Here is an 18,175-nt window from a genome sequence, read left to right as displayed (position 1 = left end):
AATCTGTTATTTCATGGAAGCTGTGAGAGGCTGTACAAACAGTGCTATTAGTCAGGACATGATGGCGAGCACCTGCAAGTATCTTCAGGGGACAAAGAAATGCAAAGCATAATGATTATAAATAATAATGATAATTAAAGCCGCAAGCGGCGATGAGCGGGCCCTCGCACCCGGCGCGCGTCGACCCCTGGCGCGCTCCAGCCAAGCCGCGCGTCGACCCGTGGCACGCTCCAGCCGAACCGCGCTCGGAGGTTCTCGCAGACGAGAGAGTAGCTGGCTCACCCGGCTGCTGACGGCTCAGCAGGCTAGCCGTACTTCGCGTCGATCGTCTCCCGCTCCCACTAGGTGGCGTCGGTGAGTGCCCACTAATTAATATGTCACAATGCTCTATGTAATGCCTGCAGCCATCAATGAAACTGTAATGACCATAGGATGATGAGTATCAGTGTCCTACTGATTTCCTGTTGCCACTAGGTGGCGTTATGAGTGTGAAACAAAGCTGATAGAGGGGTGTGTCCAGTCTCCCTTACCCTCCCATTAAGCCTGTGAAGTTTGAGGCACATCGGACAATGTATGTCAGAGATGTAACAATTTGGTGCACTGTGGTATATGAGTAAAATCCCACATTTAGAGGGTTGCTACGGCAACAGCGTTCAATATTCTACAAAACCATGAATATCTTTTGATGGGCTACTTGTGTAGATGATCTGGAGCCATTTTGGTGTGACTGGATGAAAAGCTGTAGTAGAAGATGATTCAAATAGCAGGCCTGAAAAATGTGAGAAATGCTGCAAAAATGAAACCTTAATTAGAACATGTCAGGCTTCCTGTTGGATTTCGGCTATCGGTCCAAGAGACTTTTTTGTACGTCTTAGGATGTTACTTCAGCATGCACGATTTCAGGTACACAGACCAAGCACTGCCCTGGGGCTGATGTTTAGAACCTATCTGGGCCTGAAATGGAAAAAAAGTCCAAATTCAGAGGGTTGCTACGGCAACACCGTTCAATATTCTACAAAATCATGAATATCTTTTGATGGGCTACTTGTGTGGATGATCTGGAGCCATTTTGGTCTCACTGGGTCAAATGCTCTAGGAGGAGTTGAGGCAAAAAGGCCTGGAAAAGGCGAAAAATGCTGCAAAAATGACACTTTAAAGTGAACGTGGCTGACTTCCTGTTGTGTTTCGGCTATCGGTCCAAGAGACTTTTTTGTAGATGTTAGCATTTTACATCAGCAGGCACATTTTCAGGTACATAGAGAAAGCACAGCCCAGGGGCTGATGTTTAGAATCTCTGTGAATTTGAAATTGAAAAAAGTCCAAATTCAGAGGGTTGCCATGGCAACACCGTTCAATATTCTACAAAACCCTGAATAACTTTTGATGGGCTACTTGTGTAGATGATCTGGAGCCAATTTGGTGTCACTGGGTGAAATGCCCTAGGACAAGTTCGTTCAAATAGCAGGCGTGGAAATCGCAAAAATTGACACCTTCAATTGAAGATGGCCGACTTCCTGTAGGGTTTGGGGTATGGGTCCAAGAGACTTTTTTGTACGTCTTAGTATGGTACACGAGCATGTACATTTTCATACATGTAGATAAAACGTAGCTCCGGGGCTACTCAAAAAACTTGCTATTTTAAGATATTCCGAGCTGCCACTAGGCGGCGCTCTAACGTTTATGGACTTTATGCATATGAGTGTGTTCAGGGCAGCATGCTTATCACACCACTGAAGTTTGAGCCAGATTGGGCAAGTTGGCTTTGAGTTACAGCCATTTTTGTGTTCATGGCGAATCATCGAACTTTGCCGTCCCATAAGGGTCACGCCCTTTTGTCAAAAACTCACAGTTTTGAAAACACAGTAAGTCCAACTTCTTAAGGCTTTCCAGGTGAAATTTGAGATGGTTCTGCTAAACCACCTTGGAGCTGGACCTCCAAGTGTAAAATATGACATTTCCTGTTCCCACTAGGTGGCGCTGCGACTGATATTAAATATTGTCATATGTATGTGTTCAGGGGGGCACCCTCATCCTACTGGAGAAGTTTGATGCACATTGGATCATGTAGGTATGAATGAGAGGCAATCAAAATTTCATGGCGAATGATCAAAGTTCAAAGGGGCATAAGGACCCCTCCCCCTTGGCAAAAACTCACCATTTTCGAGATTTAGATTCCCCTGGGGGTGCAGGTTAGACAAACCAAATATGAAGATGATAACGTCTAAAACCTCTGAGTTATTAGAAAAAGTGTGAGGGCTGCAAATCGCCAAATTTGCATAATTAATTCAAAATGGCGGACTTCCTGTTGGGTTTAGGGCATGGCTCCAAGAGGATTTTTTGTGCGCCTGGACATGATATACATGTGTATGAAGTTTCATTCATGTACGTGAAACACAGCGGTGGGGCTCCAGTTTAGGGGGCGCTAGCGAGCCATTTGGGCGCGCCCTTGCCCGAGCCCATTAAAATACTTAAATTTTCACCAGGTGTGACGCATGTGCAAAGTTTCATGAGTTTTTGAATATGATAAAGCCCCCAAAAGCCAATTCATTTGCCTGAATAATAATAATAAAAAAAAAAATAATAATAATTAAAGCCGCAAGCGGCGATGAGCGGGCCCTCGCACCCGGCGCGCGTCGACCCCTGGCGCGCTCCAGCCAAGCCGCGCGTCGACCCGTGGCACGCTCCAGCCGAACCGCGCTCGGAGGTTCTCGCAGACGAGAGAGTAGCTGGCTCACCCGGCTGCTGACGGCTCAGCAGGCTAGCCGTACTTCGCGTCGATCGTCTCCCCGCTTCCACTAGGTGGCGTCGGTGAGTGCCCACTAATTAATATGTCACAATGCTCTATGTAATGCCTGCAGCCATCAATGAAACTGTAATGACCATAGGATGATGAGTATCAGTGTCCTACTGATTTCCTGTTGCCACTAGGTGGCGTTATGAGTGTGAAACAAAGCTGATAGAGGGGTGTGTCCGGTCTCCCTTACCCTCCCATTAAGCCTGTGAAGTTTGAGGCAGATCGGACAATGTATGTCAGAGATGTAACAATTTGGTGCACTGTGGTATATGAGTAAAATCCCACATTTAGAGGGTTGCTACGGCAACACCGTTCAATATTCTACAAAACCATGAATATCTTTTGATGGGCTACTTGTGTAGATGATCTGGAGCCATTTTGGTGTGACTGGATGAAAAGCTGTAGTAGAAGATGATTCAAATAGCAGGCCTGAAAAATGTGAAAAATGCTGCAAAAATGACACCTTAATTAGAACATGTCAGGCTTCCTGTTGGATTTCGGCTATCGGTCCAAGAGACTTTTTTGTACGTGTTAGGATGTTACTTCAGCATGCACGATTTCAGGTACACAGACCAAGCACTGCCCTGGGGCTGATGTTTAGAACCTATCTGGGCCTGAAATGGAAAAAAAGTCCAAATTCAGAGGGTTGCTACGGCAACACCGTTCAATATTCTACAAAACCATGAATATCTTTTGATGGGCTACTTGTGTGGATGATCTGGAGCCATTTTGGTCTCACTGGGTCAAATGCCCTAGGAGGAGTTGAGGCAAAAAGGCCTGAAAAAGGCGAAAAATGCTGCAAAAATGACACTTTAAGGTAAACGTGGCTGACTTCCTGTTGGGTTTGGGCTATCGGTCCAAGAGAGTTTTTTGTAGATGTTAGCATCTTACATCAGCAGGCACATTTTCAGGTACATAGAGAAAGCACAGCCCAGGGGCTGATGTTTAGAATCTCTGTGAATTTGAAATTGAAAAAAGTCCAAATTCAGAGGGTTGCCATGGCAACACCGTTCAATATTCTACAAAACCCTGAATAACTTTTGATGGGCTACTTGTGTAGATGATCTGGAGCCAATTTGGTGTCACTGGGTGAAATGCCCTAGGACAAGTTCGTTCAAATAGCAGGCGTGGAAATCGCAAAAATTGACACCTTCAATTGAAGATGGCCGACTTCCTGTAGGGTTTAGGGTATGGGTCCAAGAGACTTTTTTGTACGTCTTAGTATGTTACATGAGCATGTACATTTTCATACATGTAGATAAAACGTAGCTCCGGGGCTACTCAAAAAACTTGCTATTTTAAGATATTCCGAGCTGCCACTAGGCGGCGCTCTAACGTTTATGGACTTTATGCATATCAATCTGTTCAGGACAGGGTGCTTATTACACCACTGAAGTTTGAGCCAGATTGGGCAAGTTGGCTTTGAGTTACAGCCATTTTTGTGTTCATGGCGAATCATCGAACTTTGCCGTCCCATAAGGGTCACGCCCTTTTGTCAAAAAGTCACAGTTTTGAAAACACAGTAAGTCCAACTTCTTAAGGCTTTCCAGGTGAAATTTGAGATGGTTCTGCTAAACCACCTTGGAGCTGGACCTCCAAGTGTAAAATATGACATTTCCTGGTCCCACTAGGTGGCGCTGCAACTGATATTAAATATTGTCATATGTATGTGTTCAGGGGGGCACCCTCATCCTACTGGAGAAGTTTGATGCACATTGGATCATGTAGGTACGAATGAGAGGCAATCAAAATTTCATGGCGAATGATCAAAGTTCAAAGGGGCATAAGGACCCCTCCCCCTTGGCAAAAACTCACCATTTTCGAGATTTAGATTCCCCTGGGGGTGTAGGTTAGACAAACCAAATATGAAGATGATAACGTCTAAAACCTCTGAGTTATTAGAAAAAGTGTGAGGGCTGCAAATCGCCAAATTTGCATAATTAATTCAAAATGGCGGACTTCCTGTTGGGTTTAGGGCATGGCTCCAAGAGGATTTTTTGTGCGCCTGGACATGATATACATGTGTATGAAGTTTCATTCATGTACGTGAAACACAGCGGTGGGGCTCCAGTTTAGGGGGCGCTAGCGAGCCATTTGGGCGCGCCCTTGCCCGAGCCCATTAAAATACTTAAATTTTCACCAGGTGTGACGCATGTGCAAAGTTTCATGAGTTTTTGAATATGATAAAGCCCCCAAAAAGCCAATTCATTTGCCTGAATAATAAAAAAAAAAAAAAAAAAATAATAATAATAAACGAAGCAATTACAATAGGGCCTTCGCACAGTTCGTGCTCGGGCCCTAATAAACGAAGCAATTACAATAGGGCCTTCGCACAGTTCGTGCTCGGGCCCTAATTAAATGTCATTCTGTTATTAAACAATACAAGGAAATAGCTAAATAACAAGGTTGCTAAGCAACACAGTGAGTACAAGTTTCAGCGATGATTAGCATATTCATAATAATTAACTGCTATTCCACCAGTGAATGCTCACTGAGTAATGTCTTACCCGATAGTGTTTTTTTTATTATAGGTCTGGGTTCTTATCAGACGTGAGCAGTAACACTTAACCACACTCTGGCCTTTACATGTAAAAGAAAAAAATATATATATTTTTTGGAATTTTTTTAAATGTGAGCCAATTAGAATTTTTTTTTTCTTTGGCCCTTGATTGCCAAGAATTTGGAGAAAAAATTCCACAAGCCAAAATTCACAAATTTTCATACCACAGGGTTAGGGTTAGAGTCAAATTATGCACATCTACAAGAAAGCCAGGCTAGACCTGTGCTACTGATGAGTGAGAAAAAGAACAGCAAACTTAGATAGCCAATTCAACCACATAACAAAAGGACCACAAAGCCATTCATTCATTTATTATGTAATTAAATTGGAACTATGACAATTTCAACCACACAGTAACCACTCTAACTACTATCCTCCCCTACACAGGAATCCTAAAAGTGAATCCACCAGGGTTTTCAGGGCGGAGCATGGTTTGACAATATGCCACCATTCGTCTAAGGCAAAACTCCCAAAAGATGCCTGCGATTTTGCACAAATGACAACAATAAGCATGCAGGCAAACACAGCCCTGGTTGTGGCCAGCCAGACCATGTACAAATGAAATAATTCCAGCAATCTCTGGAGAGCCATTGTTAACCTCACATTGTTCCATTGTGTGGTTTTGATCCACCCTTAACCGCTCAAAAATACTTCAAATAATAATAATTAAAAAAAAAAACCTTCCTCGAAGCTGTTCTGCACTGTCAAGCCCCCCAACACTTTCACAGACATTGTTTGTTTTGAATCTTCAGTTATTATAGCGAATGCGTGCACGCAGCTTACGAGACATGTTTGTTCACAGAATGTGCCTTAAGGAGATTAATGACTGTAATTTGGGACTTCAGTTCCCAAGAGCCTGTATTTGCTATAGAAGAAGAGGAAGCTGAGGGAATACTGACGTGGGGGTTGTTCATTCACCTGGGGTAAGGTTTTCTATATTTTTTTTACACTCTTTAGAAACTGGGTTAAGAAGCCCCTCCCTTCCAACTAGTCTTATTCGTTCAAATTCAAGGGCAGGTGTCCAACATGGCTTTGTTTAAAGGTTGACCACAAGGGTGAGGGTAATGACATGCTCCCTTGGCTCCAATTGGCCGTGGCTCCTGTCATTCACTCACTCACACTTATTTCTCACTGCAATTTCTCTCTTTCTGCACACGTGTGTGTGTGTGTGTGTGTGTGTGTGTGTGTGTGTGTGTGTGTGTGTGTGTGTGTGTGTGTGTGTGTGTGTGTGACAGCTCAGGGGAAAATCTGCTGTGGGCTGTATCAGATTGAACAGTAATTGGTGGCCAGCTAAGAAGGTTCACTGGTTTGCTTTGCACACGGATAATTGGCCAGTCGCTTCACAAAGCACTTTGAGAGTGTGTGCCACGCTAGCTAGCTGAACTAATGAGCACTGCTCTGTGTGTGTGTGTGTGTGTGTGTGTGTGTGTGTGTGTGTGTGTGTGTGTGTGTGTGTGTGTGTGTGTGTGTGTGTGTGTGCTAAAATTTACTGTGAGTCTTGTCAAACTTGTGTTTATCTGCAGAAGAGCTTCATGTGTGGCATTTTTTTTTAAAATTCACACTATGTACCTGAAGCTATCACAGTCCTTGCTGCAAAGAAGGAAAGAACAAAACAACAGAAGGCCTCCTCTTGAACTCATCACTCTTCATCATCCTTCCCTTTGCCATCAATCTTTTAAACTGCCTTTCCCTCATCTACTATCACCCCACTCTTTTCCTCCATCATCATGTTTAACTTTGGGGTTCTTACCCACCCTCCATCTTAACTGCTCATATGAGGGGTTATAACAAGAGCTAAGCTATATCCCAAAGGGAGTGTACCAAATTGCATCTGAAAATGTCTCAGGAATGGTGCCAGCTGCTTGAAACCAGCCACAAAGCTTGGTTTGCAGATATAAACCACAGTGATGGATTTCATTTATAAATGCTTTTGAAATGTTTTCCCAGGTCATTTTTTAAAAAAAAGAAAAATAATTTATACTCAAATTCTGACAAATCCGCTCCATATTAATATGCATGCGTGCGCACACACACACACACACACACACACACACACACACACACACACACACACACACACACACACACACACACACACACACACAAAAACAAAGAAACTAGAAAGCCACTGAAATGCTTCTGTTACACAGAGTGCAGCTTTGCCACTTCCAGGATTCATTTGGAACTTTCACATTACAGAGTTTATCCTTCAAAAACATTTATTATAGCATGTTTAAGTATGAAATCTTTCTCACTACAAAGCCCTTATGATACCAGTTCATTGTTATGATGCATCAGCTGTCAGTTACTATCCCTGTTGGAGCAATGCAGCCCGGTAACATCATTATTAGAAAAAGTTTACACATGGGAAGCTAAGAGATTCCTCCTGTATTCAATGATGCAAATAAAGAACTGACACAATTGCTAATTTAACAAAGGCCTCAAGGACAGAATACACATTAAATCAAATTGGACAATTTTGGCCTAACAAGATTAGGATGTGAATTGTGAATAACACATTTTCAGGCAGCAGTCTGGCAGACGGAGAGAAAGGAAAGTGATTTAATTTGGTTGTCGTGTTGTCACAGTCCAGCCACCAGGGGAAAGCCCTTTTCAATATCTTTGTCTCTTTTGATCAAACTATCAATTTGAGTGAGATGGCGAGTTGCTGTGTGAGATGACACAAGCTCAGGCACAGGCAAACGATAGCCCTGCTCCTGGGAAGGGGAATGAACAGAAGTAGCTGCAGTAAGTCACTGTGCCTCTTCAAGTTATAAAAACATGAGTGAAGGTTGGGAAGGTACCTGACAGGCAAGATACTGAATAGCTTTCTCGTACTCCCCTGCTGTCTATACTGTATTCAGTCCACTCCCATGTGGGCACATGATGGTGTGTATGTGATGTTCACATGGCTGCTGATGCGTGGTGCTCACTGATGGCTGCAGCCACAACAGATTTTGTTTGCAGAATCTACAACCAGACTGCAGCTGCACATAAACTCCAATGAAAAAAATGTGCGTGTGTGTGTGTGTGTGTGTGCGTGCATGCAAAAGCAAAGGGAACCTGTGTTCTGTGGCCAGCTTGAGAAAACAAATGAAAACAGGAAACCAATTTGAACCAAATACAAGTAGCATCTCAATTTCCTGCAGCAAATTTACTTCACCAATTACATACACATCAGGACAAAAGACATCCCTTTTTTTGATGAGAAATTCCAATTACAACAGCAGGAAATGTTTTACCATGTACTAAAGCCTGTCTGTCAGACTACACACTGTACTCAGCTTTGTTGGTACTTATTTTTCTTTTTTCCAATTAAAAAAGGAGGAGGCCAGAATTTGAAAAAAGCTACATGTCAAACCATACGAGGAGACTCTGACAGCCTGTCAGCACTGCATCTAGTGGACTTGTTTGCATGTGTGTTTGTCATTTTGTTTGCTAGACAAATCAGCTCAAGCCTAACACTTGATTGCTTATCTGACTTTGAAGTTTAGTTTTTAAAGTCATTTGAGAAATAGGAATACTTATAGAATAAGAGCAGGTTCTACTCATCATCATAAACACTGCTATATGTTATAGAACTGTTTAATTTGATTTTTTCTGATGTATTTTACAGTAGCAACAGTAACTGCCCTTCGTCCACTGATGTAAATCAGATTTTGTCTTTACTTAACCCTACAGCATTTTAACACAAGAGTGTACATCCCAGTTAAATAATTAAACCGTGAGGAGGTGAATGTCCTGAAAACCCATTTTCTCATTCAGCTTACTTACTATGAAAAATTGGGTCATATATAAAGTGACAAACAGTTTTTACATCTGAGCTTTCTTGATTTATTTAATTTCATTTAATTTTTTTATTTTAACTAATTTGAAGTGGGTTGGACTGACTGGGGGCTAGGGAGGATGTAGGAGTTAAGCAGCATTTAAATAAATATGCATTGACTGTTGCGGGGTTGTTTGCTTATGTTGCCAGCACTGTCAATCAAACTTGATCCAAATCCACACAGACCTCTTGACACGGACTAGTTAAGATTTTGAGTTTCACAGTCTCAATAAATTGTATCTTAGGATGATCCTTTTTTAAATTTAGATATTCAGTCATGAAAATGAAATGTTAAAGGGAAGTATTTAAGAGCTCTTTAAGAGCTTTGAGCAGACATTGTGGAAAAGAAATGGGGAAGTTCGCCAGCTGTCACTGTGCCAGCTCAGCAGACGCGATTCAAATCATGAAAATCAAACAATCAGTTGCTTTAATCAAAATGAAAAACTTACCCTCAAGTGGGCAGTAGCGAGTGACCTTCTCTGGCATTAACTGCCCCCCCTTGTGTCTGCAGTACACCTCAGCAATCTGCTGCCGACACTCCTTGCTTTTGGCTCGAGACAGAGCTGAAATGGCTTCCTTTCCACTGATCTCACACTTAGGTGGCTGGTCGTAGGTCACCTCTAGTGTATCTGCAGTTGCTTGCTTCCTGTGGGGGTGCTGATGTCTGTGCTGTGACTGGGTCTGCTGGGCTTGTGAGGCATGGTAGTGCTGCTGCGGTCCTCCTGCAGCGCCCTGACCAACTGGGTAAGAAGCGTTGTTGCCAAGTGCCAGTGGCTGGTGGCCTAATGGCAGAACCTCATTTGAGCTGCGGCCCAGACTTGGGGAGCTGTCCCGCCAGGCTTGCTGCTGGGCATGGGCCTTCTCCTGCAGATGCTCCCGCTGTTGCTTACTGCTGATGGCCCCTACAGACTGCCGGTGCGGCTGTGAGCGTGCACCAAAGTTACTATTGTCTATATTCTCAAAGTCTTTGGGAACAGAGTTCTCATTGTTGCTGTCGACTCTACTTTTCTCCTTTGGGCGGTGGGAGTAATATCCATCCTGGATAAAGACAGGAAGGAGAAAGACAAGGAGAGCATTGGGTAAGCAGTGGGGAGTGAGGACAACAAGAAGAAAAGGGGGACACAAACAAGAAAAACAAGATCAGAATTGAGTGAGCACAGTGCATATCAAGTGTCGGATTAACAATCAATGTGGCATGTAAGAGTGGGCAGCGCTGCACTGAACCATGAGGCATGAAATGAAGTAGCAAGGTATTATGTGTGAGGACTACACGGTGAAACCTAACTGGAGGTGAAACAGGGCTGAGGGCGCTGCCGCTCTGTGCCATCATCAGATTAGCCCCGGTTTCAATTAAATTCTCCCTCAAATGGGCCCAGCACTCCGTAAACAGATTACCAAGTAGGGATAAAGAGCCAAAATATGACTGTCAGTTTGTGTGGTTTTTTTGTATGTGTGTGCGCGTGGATGTGTACAGTTCTTTCACTGGAGCCACATGAGAATCTCAAGAAATTGTAGTGGCGTGGCATCTGACTGGAAAAGCCGAACTTGTCTACATATACGAGATAGCGTTTGCACATGTTTGAATGTACAATTTCAGGATCTTTCTATTAGAACAAGCTGAGAGCAAAAGGAGGGCCAGAGCAGAAAGTGGAAAAAGGGTAATGACTGATAGTGGGGAATGCAAGGAAAGAGCGCTGACACCAGGCATGAGTTGTTCTCCCGGGAAGAGCTTCCAGTGAAATGTGCTGTGATGCTTCAAATGAAAAACTAAGAAAGCTGCCTGCCTGCCACACCACTGTCACTCCCCTTGCTAGGCACACAAGTGAGGGAGGGGGAAAGAAATGACAGCAGTAGCCATGAAAATATAAAGCTCATAACAACAGGGATCCCAGATGTGTTTCTCCATTTACAGACAGAAAAGATTGCTGGGGTGGGGGGGTGGCGGGTGCAGTAAGATGTACGTGAGACAGAAAAGAAGAGGGTGAAGTGAGAGACACCAGGGAAGCAAGCGAGATGCTATTGTGAGCCGGCAGCTCGGCATGGAAATTTCTTTCCACCCCTAAAGCAAGGCCTGTTATCGGCCCATCAACCGTCTCTCTCTGTAAACACCTTGTACAAGTGCAATTACAAAGGTGGTTGGATGACACACTTTCACACTCAGAGTCAGGAGGGGGATGATATTATACAAGTGAGACAAAAAAACAAAAACCTGGGTGAAAACAAGGAGAGGACAACATTCTTATCATCAACTCCTGTTAAGCTACTTCCTTGGCAGAGATTTGATTCTTACAACACTGAATACCTTTAAGCTTTCTGCGCCTCCTCTCCTCTCCTCTCCCGAAGTCTTTGCCTCTTCCCCCTTCTCCTGCCCTTCACACTTCTCTTCACACATCTCGATACCACCCTTCTGCTCTGCTCCGTTCACCTCTCATCCCTTCTGCTCCACATCTCGCTCCTCTTCTTTCATCATTTGTTCCCCATTTCACATCTCTCACACCTCTTTTACTTCCACTCTCTCTCTTGCTTCCCTATTATTATTCTCAGCTTCATCTCTGCTCCTTCCTGTAACCTCTCCCTTTCTCCTCTCCTCCTTGTCTTTCTCTACTTCCTTCACCCCGCCAGCTGAAACAGAACATGTTTGTGTGAATGGCAGAACCTGCTAATCCTTCGTGTAACAGCTGCTTAGGCCAGTGATCAACTAAAAAGAAATCCCCACTTGCAGAGTTTCAAAGGCAATGCTTTAGGAGGCTAATCCATGCAGTGCAAGTCACTGGCTGTTTGCAGAGGTAAAATGAGTATGTGTGCACTCATGATTATGTGTGACCGGCCAAGCTTCTTGTGATTTTTTAAAAAAAAAATGTACACTTGAGTGTGTTTGTGTTTAAGGGAGAGAGTGAGAGAGAGCAAGTAGAGTGGGGGCAGCATGTGTTTGCCCTGGGGATACTCCCACTCTGACTCCCACTGTGAGCGACATGAGAAGATGAGGGATGCAGTTAAACTGGAAAAAAATATTCGAGTGCGCAGAGGCAAAGTAAAAAACAAAAACAAAAAACAGTGCTATAGTGTCCTTCAACTCATCATCTGACTGACACCAAATGCTGGCTGGGTAAAATGTTTTTTTCAGAACATTTTTTTTCTATTATGACAGAGTATTAGTTTGGAAAAAATAATTGAAAATTTGTGGTGCTGTTTCTTGGCTGATTTCCATGGCAGCTGATCCAGGAAGTTACTGCTCAAAGCTAATCTGTGCTATGCTTAGAGTACCACTTATCTTATCCAGCTTCCCAAAAAAAAAAAAAAAAAAAAAAAAAAGCAATGACGCTGACACAATGAAAAAACTCCACATATCTAATAAGTGTGGGGGCAGCTGCTCAAATCTAAATTAATAAAACAACAAGTTTCAACAGGACCTGTTTGATTCAGCTCAACAGTTGACATTCATTGATTGATTGTTTTCATTATTTAATCAGAGCTGTGTCTTGCAACATCAAGAAGAAAGGCAATCTTTAAAGTTCTTTTGAATTGAGAAAAATAAAGACTAACAGCCCAATCAGCCATTCAGGTGTGGAAACATCCACACTTCAAAAACCAAATATATTTAGTTTGCAATCAAGTAGACAAAAGCGGCAAATCATCACATTTGAGCAAATCTCTGGCAATGTTAAAAAAAATGTTGCATTAATTTTTTGCATATGCTTGCCGTAGCAGCGTGGTGGTGTGGCGATTAGCACTGCTGTCTCACAGCAAGAAGGTCCTAGGTACGATTCCACCTTGGCCAGGGTCTTTCTGTGTGGAGTTTGCTCCCTGTGTCTGTGTGGGTTTTCTCCGGGTACTCCGGTTTTCTCCCACAGCCTAAAGACATGCAGTTACTGGGGTTAGGTTAATTAACTGCAGTGATTAGTGATTCTAAATTGCCCATAGGTGTGAATGGTTGTTTGTGTCGGCCCTGCAACAGGCTGGTGTCCTGTACAGGGTGTACCCTGCCTCTTGCCCTATGACAGCTGGGATAGGCTCTAGCTCCCCTGAACAGGATAAGTGGAAGAGAATGGATGGATCCTTTATTTGTCCAGGTAAAAGTCTCATTGAGATTAAAATCTCTTTTTCAAGAGACACCTGGCCAAGAGAACAGCAGAAGTTACAACAAATACCACACATAACAAATTTAATTCAATTCAATTCAATTTATATAGCGCCAAATCACAACAAACAGTCGCCTCAAGGCGCTTTATATTGTAAAGATCCTACAATAATTACAAGTGAACACAAACATGCGAATCATATACAATAACAGATCTTTACAAGAGCAACATTAAAAGCAGTCACAATGACCAAAAGAAGAATTCTCTCGCTCCTTTAAAATGGACATAAACTCTCACATCATAACCAGTTCTGACAATTTCAGCTCCTTCTGTAGATTATTCCAGGAAACGGGCAGTGTATTTAAAAGCCTTTTTTCCTAATTCTGTTCTGACTCTGGGGACAAACATTTGTGTAATACTGTGAGAGCGTAGGCTATACACATATAGACACACAGATAAGAAGGAACAAGCCCAAGCAGAGATTTATAGATAAAACCAACCAATGGGAAAGTCTGTGGATATACAGAGATGGACACTTAGCAGCAGCATACGGAGAACAGTGATGTGCATGATTTTCACAGCCAGTGATAAAACACAAGGCACAATGATGAACAGTGTCCAACCTATTTAGGTACTGGTTTAGTGCATTCATAAAGAGCAGATCACAATATTAGGCACGTAGTCATAATGTTATGCTTGATGTAAATACTTGATGCTCGGTGTAAATACAAATTTCAATTTCAGCCCCTTGAATAGTTGTGATCTTAAAAAGCTTAGACAACAACTCTTTGCCATTTGAGCATAACATGAAATTGGATTTGCCTGCATTTAACACCCACGTGAGTTAAATGAGACAGAGCAACATCAAAGACAGACTGCAGAAATTCAAGGGTTAGTACTACTCAAGGAGATGAACAACAGATAGTTGTGTCATCTGCATAAAAATGGAATGCAGCATTTATAAATTATCACAAAGTTTATTTATGTATAGAGAGAATGGCAGTGGTCCTAACATGGAGCCCTGGAGGAACTCCTTTGGATACTGGGAGAAAATAGGAAGAAGACCCAGCATAGTGGACTCACTGTGTTCCAGGTGACAAGTAATTTGAAAACCAACTTACAGCATTCACAGATTGTTTACCAAAATGGTACAGTCAACTGTGTCAAAAGCCAGTGCATCAATAATGATCACCATTTTATTAGCAGCCGTTATGTGTTGTTTTCCTGACTGATTTTGTCCTAAAATTCTTTTAGTTGCTCACTAATGAGCTTTTTGAGAACTTCTGCTAAACCACACAATTTACATATGGGTCTACAGTTATTAACATCTGAAGGATCACCTCCTTTCAACAAAGGGAGAACATAGGGAGATTTCCATATTACATGGTGTTGGGGGGCAAAAAAACATCACAGATTTAGATTTATTGCAATTAACTGGCACAGATAAGAGTCACACAGGGCTGGTCCTGTGTGGTCTGAAGTAGAAATAAGTAGTACTTGTAAGCTGGCAAAACAATCTTTACACTGGGCTCCCTTCTCCCTCCCCTTCTCCCTCCTCCTGTGAGTAAAGGACTCCAGTAGCTGCGCTGCTCTTTAATCTCAGGGACCAGGAACTAAGCAGGAAGCGGTGGGGCACAGAATTAATAGCGGTGGCGGCCATTGGAGACTGAACTGCGTTGGACTGCAGATGGGCGGAGTGCTGGGGGGAGCTATCGATTGTTACAGGGGATATGTCTTCTACTCCTTGGGAATGTCGGGGAGGCGAAGCCAGGATTGCCTGGCATGCAGTGAGGTGGTTGTGCAGACACACAAGCACAAGCACACAAACGCAAACACACGCACGGGCACGCATACACACACACACACACCCACAGACAGTGAGCTCCCCGAGCTCTGCTGAAGACTGAGGCAAAAGCAGAGGGGGTAAACGTAAAAATCATCTATCACTAGTGGGTACATTTAGAGAGAAGCCTGTGGAGCTGGGAATTTCAGCACCCCCTCTGGGGATGGCTTAGTCCATTTCTCAATACAGAGCTGGCCCTTTCCACTTTCCCTCATTTCCTCTGCCACAGGGGGAAATATTTCACCTGTCCTTTTTTTGCTCTCTTTCTCTCTTTCCTTTTCTCTCCATTCCCAGCAATCTCCCATGCACCAGAAGAAAAAGCACATATCTCTCTCTCAGCACCTGTCTAGCTTCTCCCCTCTCCTCCTCCCCTCTGCCGTATCATCCCTCGCTCTAGGAAGGAAAGCAGTTCATCTGCTCCACACCCTCCCCTCCTCACTAATGCCATCATTTGCTGTTGCAGTCTCAGAGTAGATGTGAAGGAGAGCAAGGTAGCAGCACATATCAGTTTCACCCTACCCTTCCAGCCCACGTCCTTTAAAAGACATCATTCCTATGGGGCCCGACCTGAGACAAGCAACTGTGTGTGCCAGGAGGCCGCACTCTGTCAACACAAGCTGGTGTATTGACAGCTTTGTGGAAAAAAAATGTACATAAACATGCAGTCAAGTTTTTTTTAGAAGTACAGTACTGCCTATGCGTGAGTGAGTGGGTGCTATGTCAACTAAACAGCTTATGAACCAGCTTCTGCCACGACCTGCCTGCCATGTGGCTAACGAGCTCAGATTAATTACCTGAACTGAATCCCCGCAATACTCTGAGCAAGATGTGGTATCTGGCATGACACGGGTGACTGATACACTGACAGACTTAGTTCACAGCTGCTCTAGCACCTCAGGACACAGCGTGGAGAAATCAGCCAGGGTAGAGTGGGGACAACCTAAATGCTTCTTACAGGTCTTATCATAGCTTATTAGCTGAGATTGGTGGAGGGGGTAGGAGCAGCAGCTTTTGGTTTATAAAATACAGCTAAGCAGGCTGACTTTCAATTTATAAAAATGCCTTTCAAAGGGTCTAAAGTGTATGAGACAATCACCTTGAATAAAGAAGCACAGAGATGGAACACAGAGATATTAAGATTTATAGATTTTTTTTTCTTTATTTTGGAAAATCTCCTAAGTGGCAGTTACCTTTGTCTTTCTTCTTTCCCCTTCAACCCTCTTCTTTTCCGGAGGCTAAAACTGGAGGATGCTGGTCACACGTAATTCAAGTTTATGTGTGCGCAAATATGTGATTAGGAGCAGCTCCTAAAGAATAGTCTGGGTTTGATGTGCACAGAAGCCTCTTGTGTGTCCTGTGACAAGCCCCGGAGCAAAAGTGTTGGAAGACGATTGTGTCTTTGTATGTTAGTGCAAATGTGTAACAAATATCTAAAGGAGGTAGCTGAAAATGATGCAAGCTTCCAGACTAGGGAATGAAGCGTGCTCTATGTGAAAAGACAGCATAAGTATATTTTTAAAAATGGCCTCAGGGGATGCTGATGAACAGTAAAGTGATGGCAATCAGTTACTTCTGGTTGAAACACTGAGTAAAGGTTAAAGACTGCCAGAGATAATGATCCGGGGGCTGAGCCTTGTGGGTACTCAGAACCAGAGGGCAGAGGTGAACTCACAGCTTTAGACTTTCTGTTTCTTCCTGATAGACATTTTTGTGAAATAATTGTATGATTTTACTAGCTATATTTGAATGCATGAATTTCAGCTAGGCAAGGAGACAAAGAAAACAGACTTCTCCACTGGAAACCACAGACGGAAGAGACAAGTTCCTCTTCCTTAAAAAAATGAGGACAGGAAAGCTTCACTCGAGAAGCTCGCCACAAAGATACATATAAAGAAACTTATTAGCTCTGGGGGACTCTCCGGGGGGTTTCTTTAAGGCCGCAGTGGAATTAAAAAATACTTTTTGCTTACTTCGCAATATGTTTGCATTCCGTAGCAGTACTTGCAGTGTATTGTGATCTCTTAAAATTGTTTCCACAGAGCCCTTCTTGTGCATTCACGATACTCAACCTACTCAAAGAACTAATGTTTTCTTGATTGCTTTATAATCATTTTAAGGCATTATTGCTAAAGATTTTTTTTTTTCACAGAACAAAATACAAGTGATGATTCTACAGACATTACAAGTAATGTCAAGTAATTATATCTCATGTTTTGGTTTTAGTAACAAATTTAGACAAGCAAATATTTGATGTACTCTGAAAGTTCTCATATGGAAAAATAAGCTTAGTCATTAGAAGCAGTATTGCCTCTTTTAGGAGCAATAATAATTTAGGCGCTTAGCATAACTTTGCACCATTCTCCGACATCTGCTTGCTTTTTGACTGCTCTTCCATGCTAAATTCCTCCAGTTGCAAGATGTTTGTGGGTTTTCTTGTATGCCTATTTCAAATCTCCCACAGCATTTTAATGGGAATCAAATCTGGGCTTTGCCTAATCCATTCCATAACCCTTCATTTCTTTCTTTAGAGCCATTCCATTGTGGATTTGCTTGCGTGCAGATCCTTATCCTGTTGAAAGACTTCGGACAGATGGCTTCACACTATCTTTAAGTACTCTTTGATATAGAATTCACTGCTGAAACAGTGACTGCAAGCTGCTGCAGAAGCAACCACCATGACCCATTGTTAGTGTGAGGTTCTTTTGAAAATCCTTGGTCCATCTACTGTTACTGAGGTCAACCACCTCGCACACACCAGTACAAGCCGTTTGCACTGAATGCTGTCTCTTCAATGCCTCGGGACTTTACAGAGGAACGCTGCGCTGACGGTCTGATCCTGGGAGACCAATCACAGTGGACAACACCTTGAATGAGTGTGCTCCTGAAATCTTGTTTTCCTTTAGGGATCGTAGCCTTGTGCTAACCTGTGTGCGATGATGGGATTGTGGGAAGTTAGCAGTGCTAAGTTAGTAAAGTTACCAGCAAAAACTTGGTCACTATAAAGTGTTTGCCATTAGTACTGATTAAATTATTGTATGCAGCTACAAAATATCAAAATAGGCATGCTAGTGTT

General features: G+C 43.0%; 1 protein-coding gene across 1 annotated transcript in view; it reads right to left on the bottom strand.

Moving 5' to 3' along the window:
* Positions 1-18,175, bottom strand: part of xylt1 (xylosyltransferase I) — a 106,373-nt gene that overhangs the window by 33,474 nt on the left and 54,724 nt on the right. The window contains exon 3 of the mRNA XM_030741706.1: positions 9,630-10,218. Coding sequence (XP_030597566.1) covers positions 9,630-10,218 — 589 coding nt within the window. The remainder of the gene's footprint in view (positions 1-9,629; positions 10,219-18,175) is intronic.

This window comes from Archocentrus centrarchus, chromosome 1 (assembly GCF_007364275.1).
Source record: "Archocentrus centrarchus isolate MPI-CPG fArcCen1 chromosome 1, fArcCen1, whole genome shotgun sequence".
NCBI classification, from domain to species: domain Eukaryota; kingdom Metazoa; phylum Chordata; class Actinopteri; order Cichliformes; family Cichlidae; genus Archocentrus; species Archocentrus centrarchus.
Note: the sequence above shows the minus strand (reverse complement) of the source record. Positions and strands in the feature narration are given on the sequence as shown.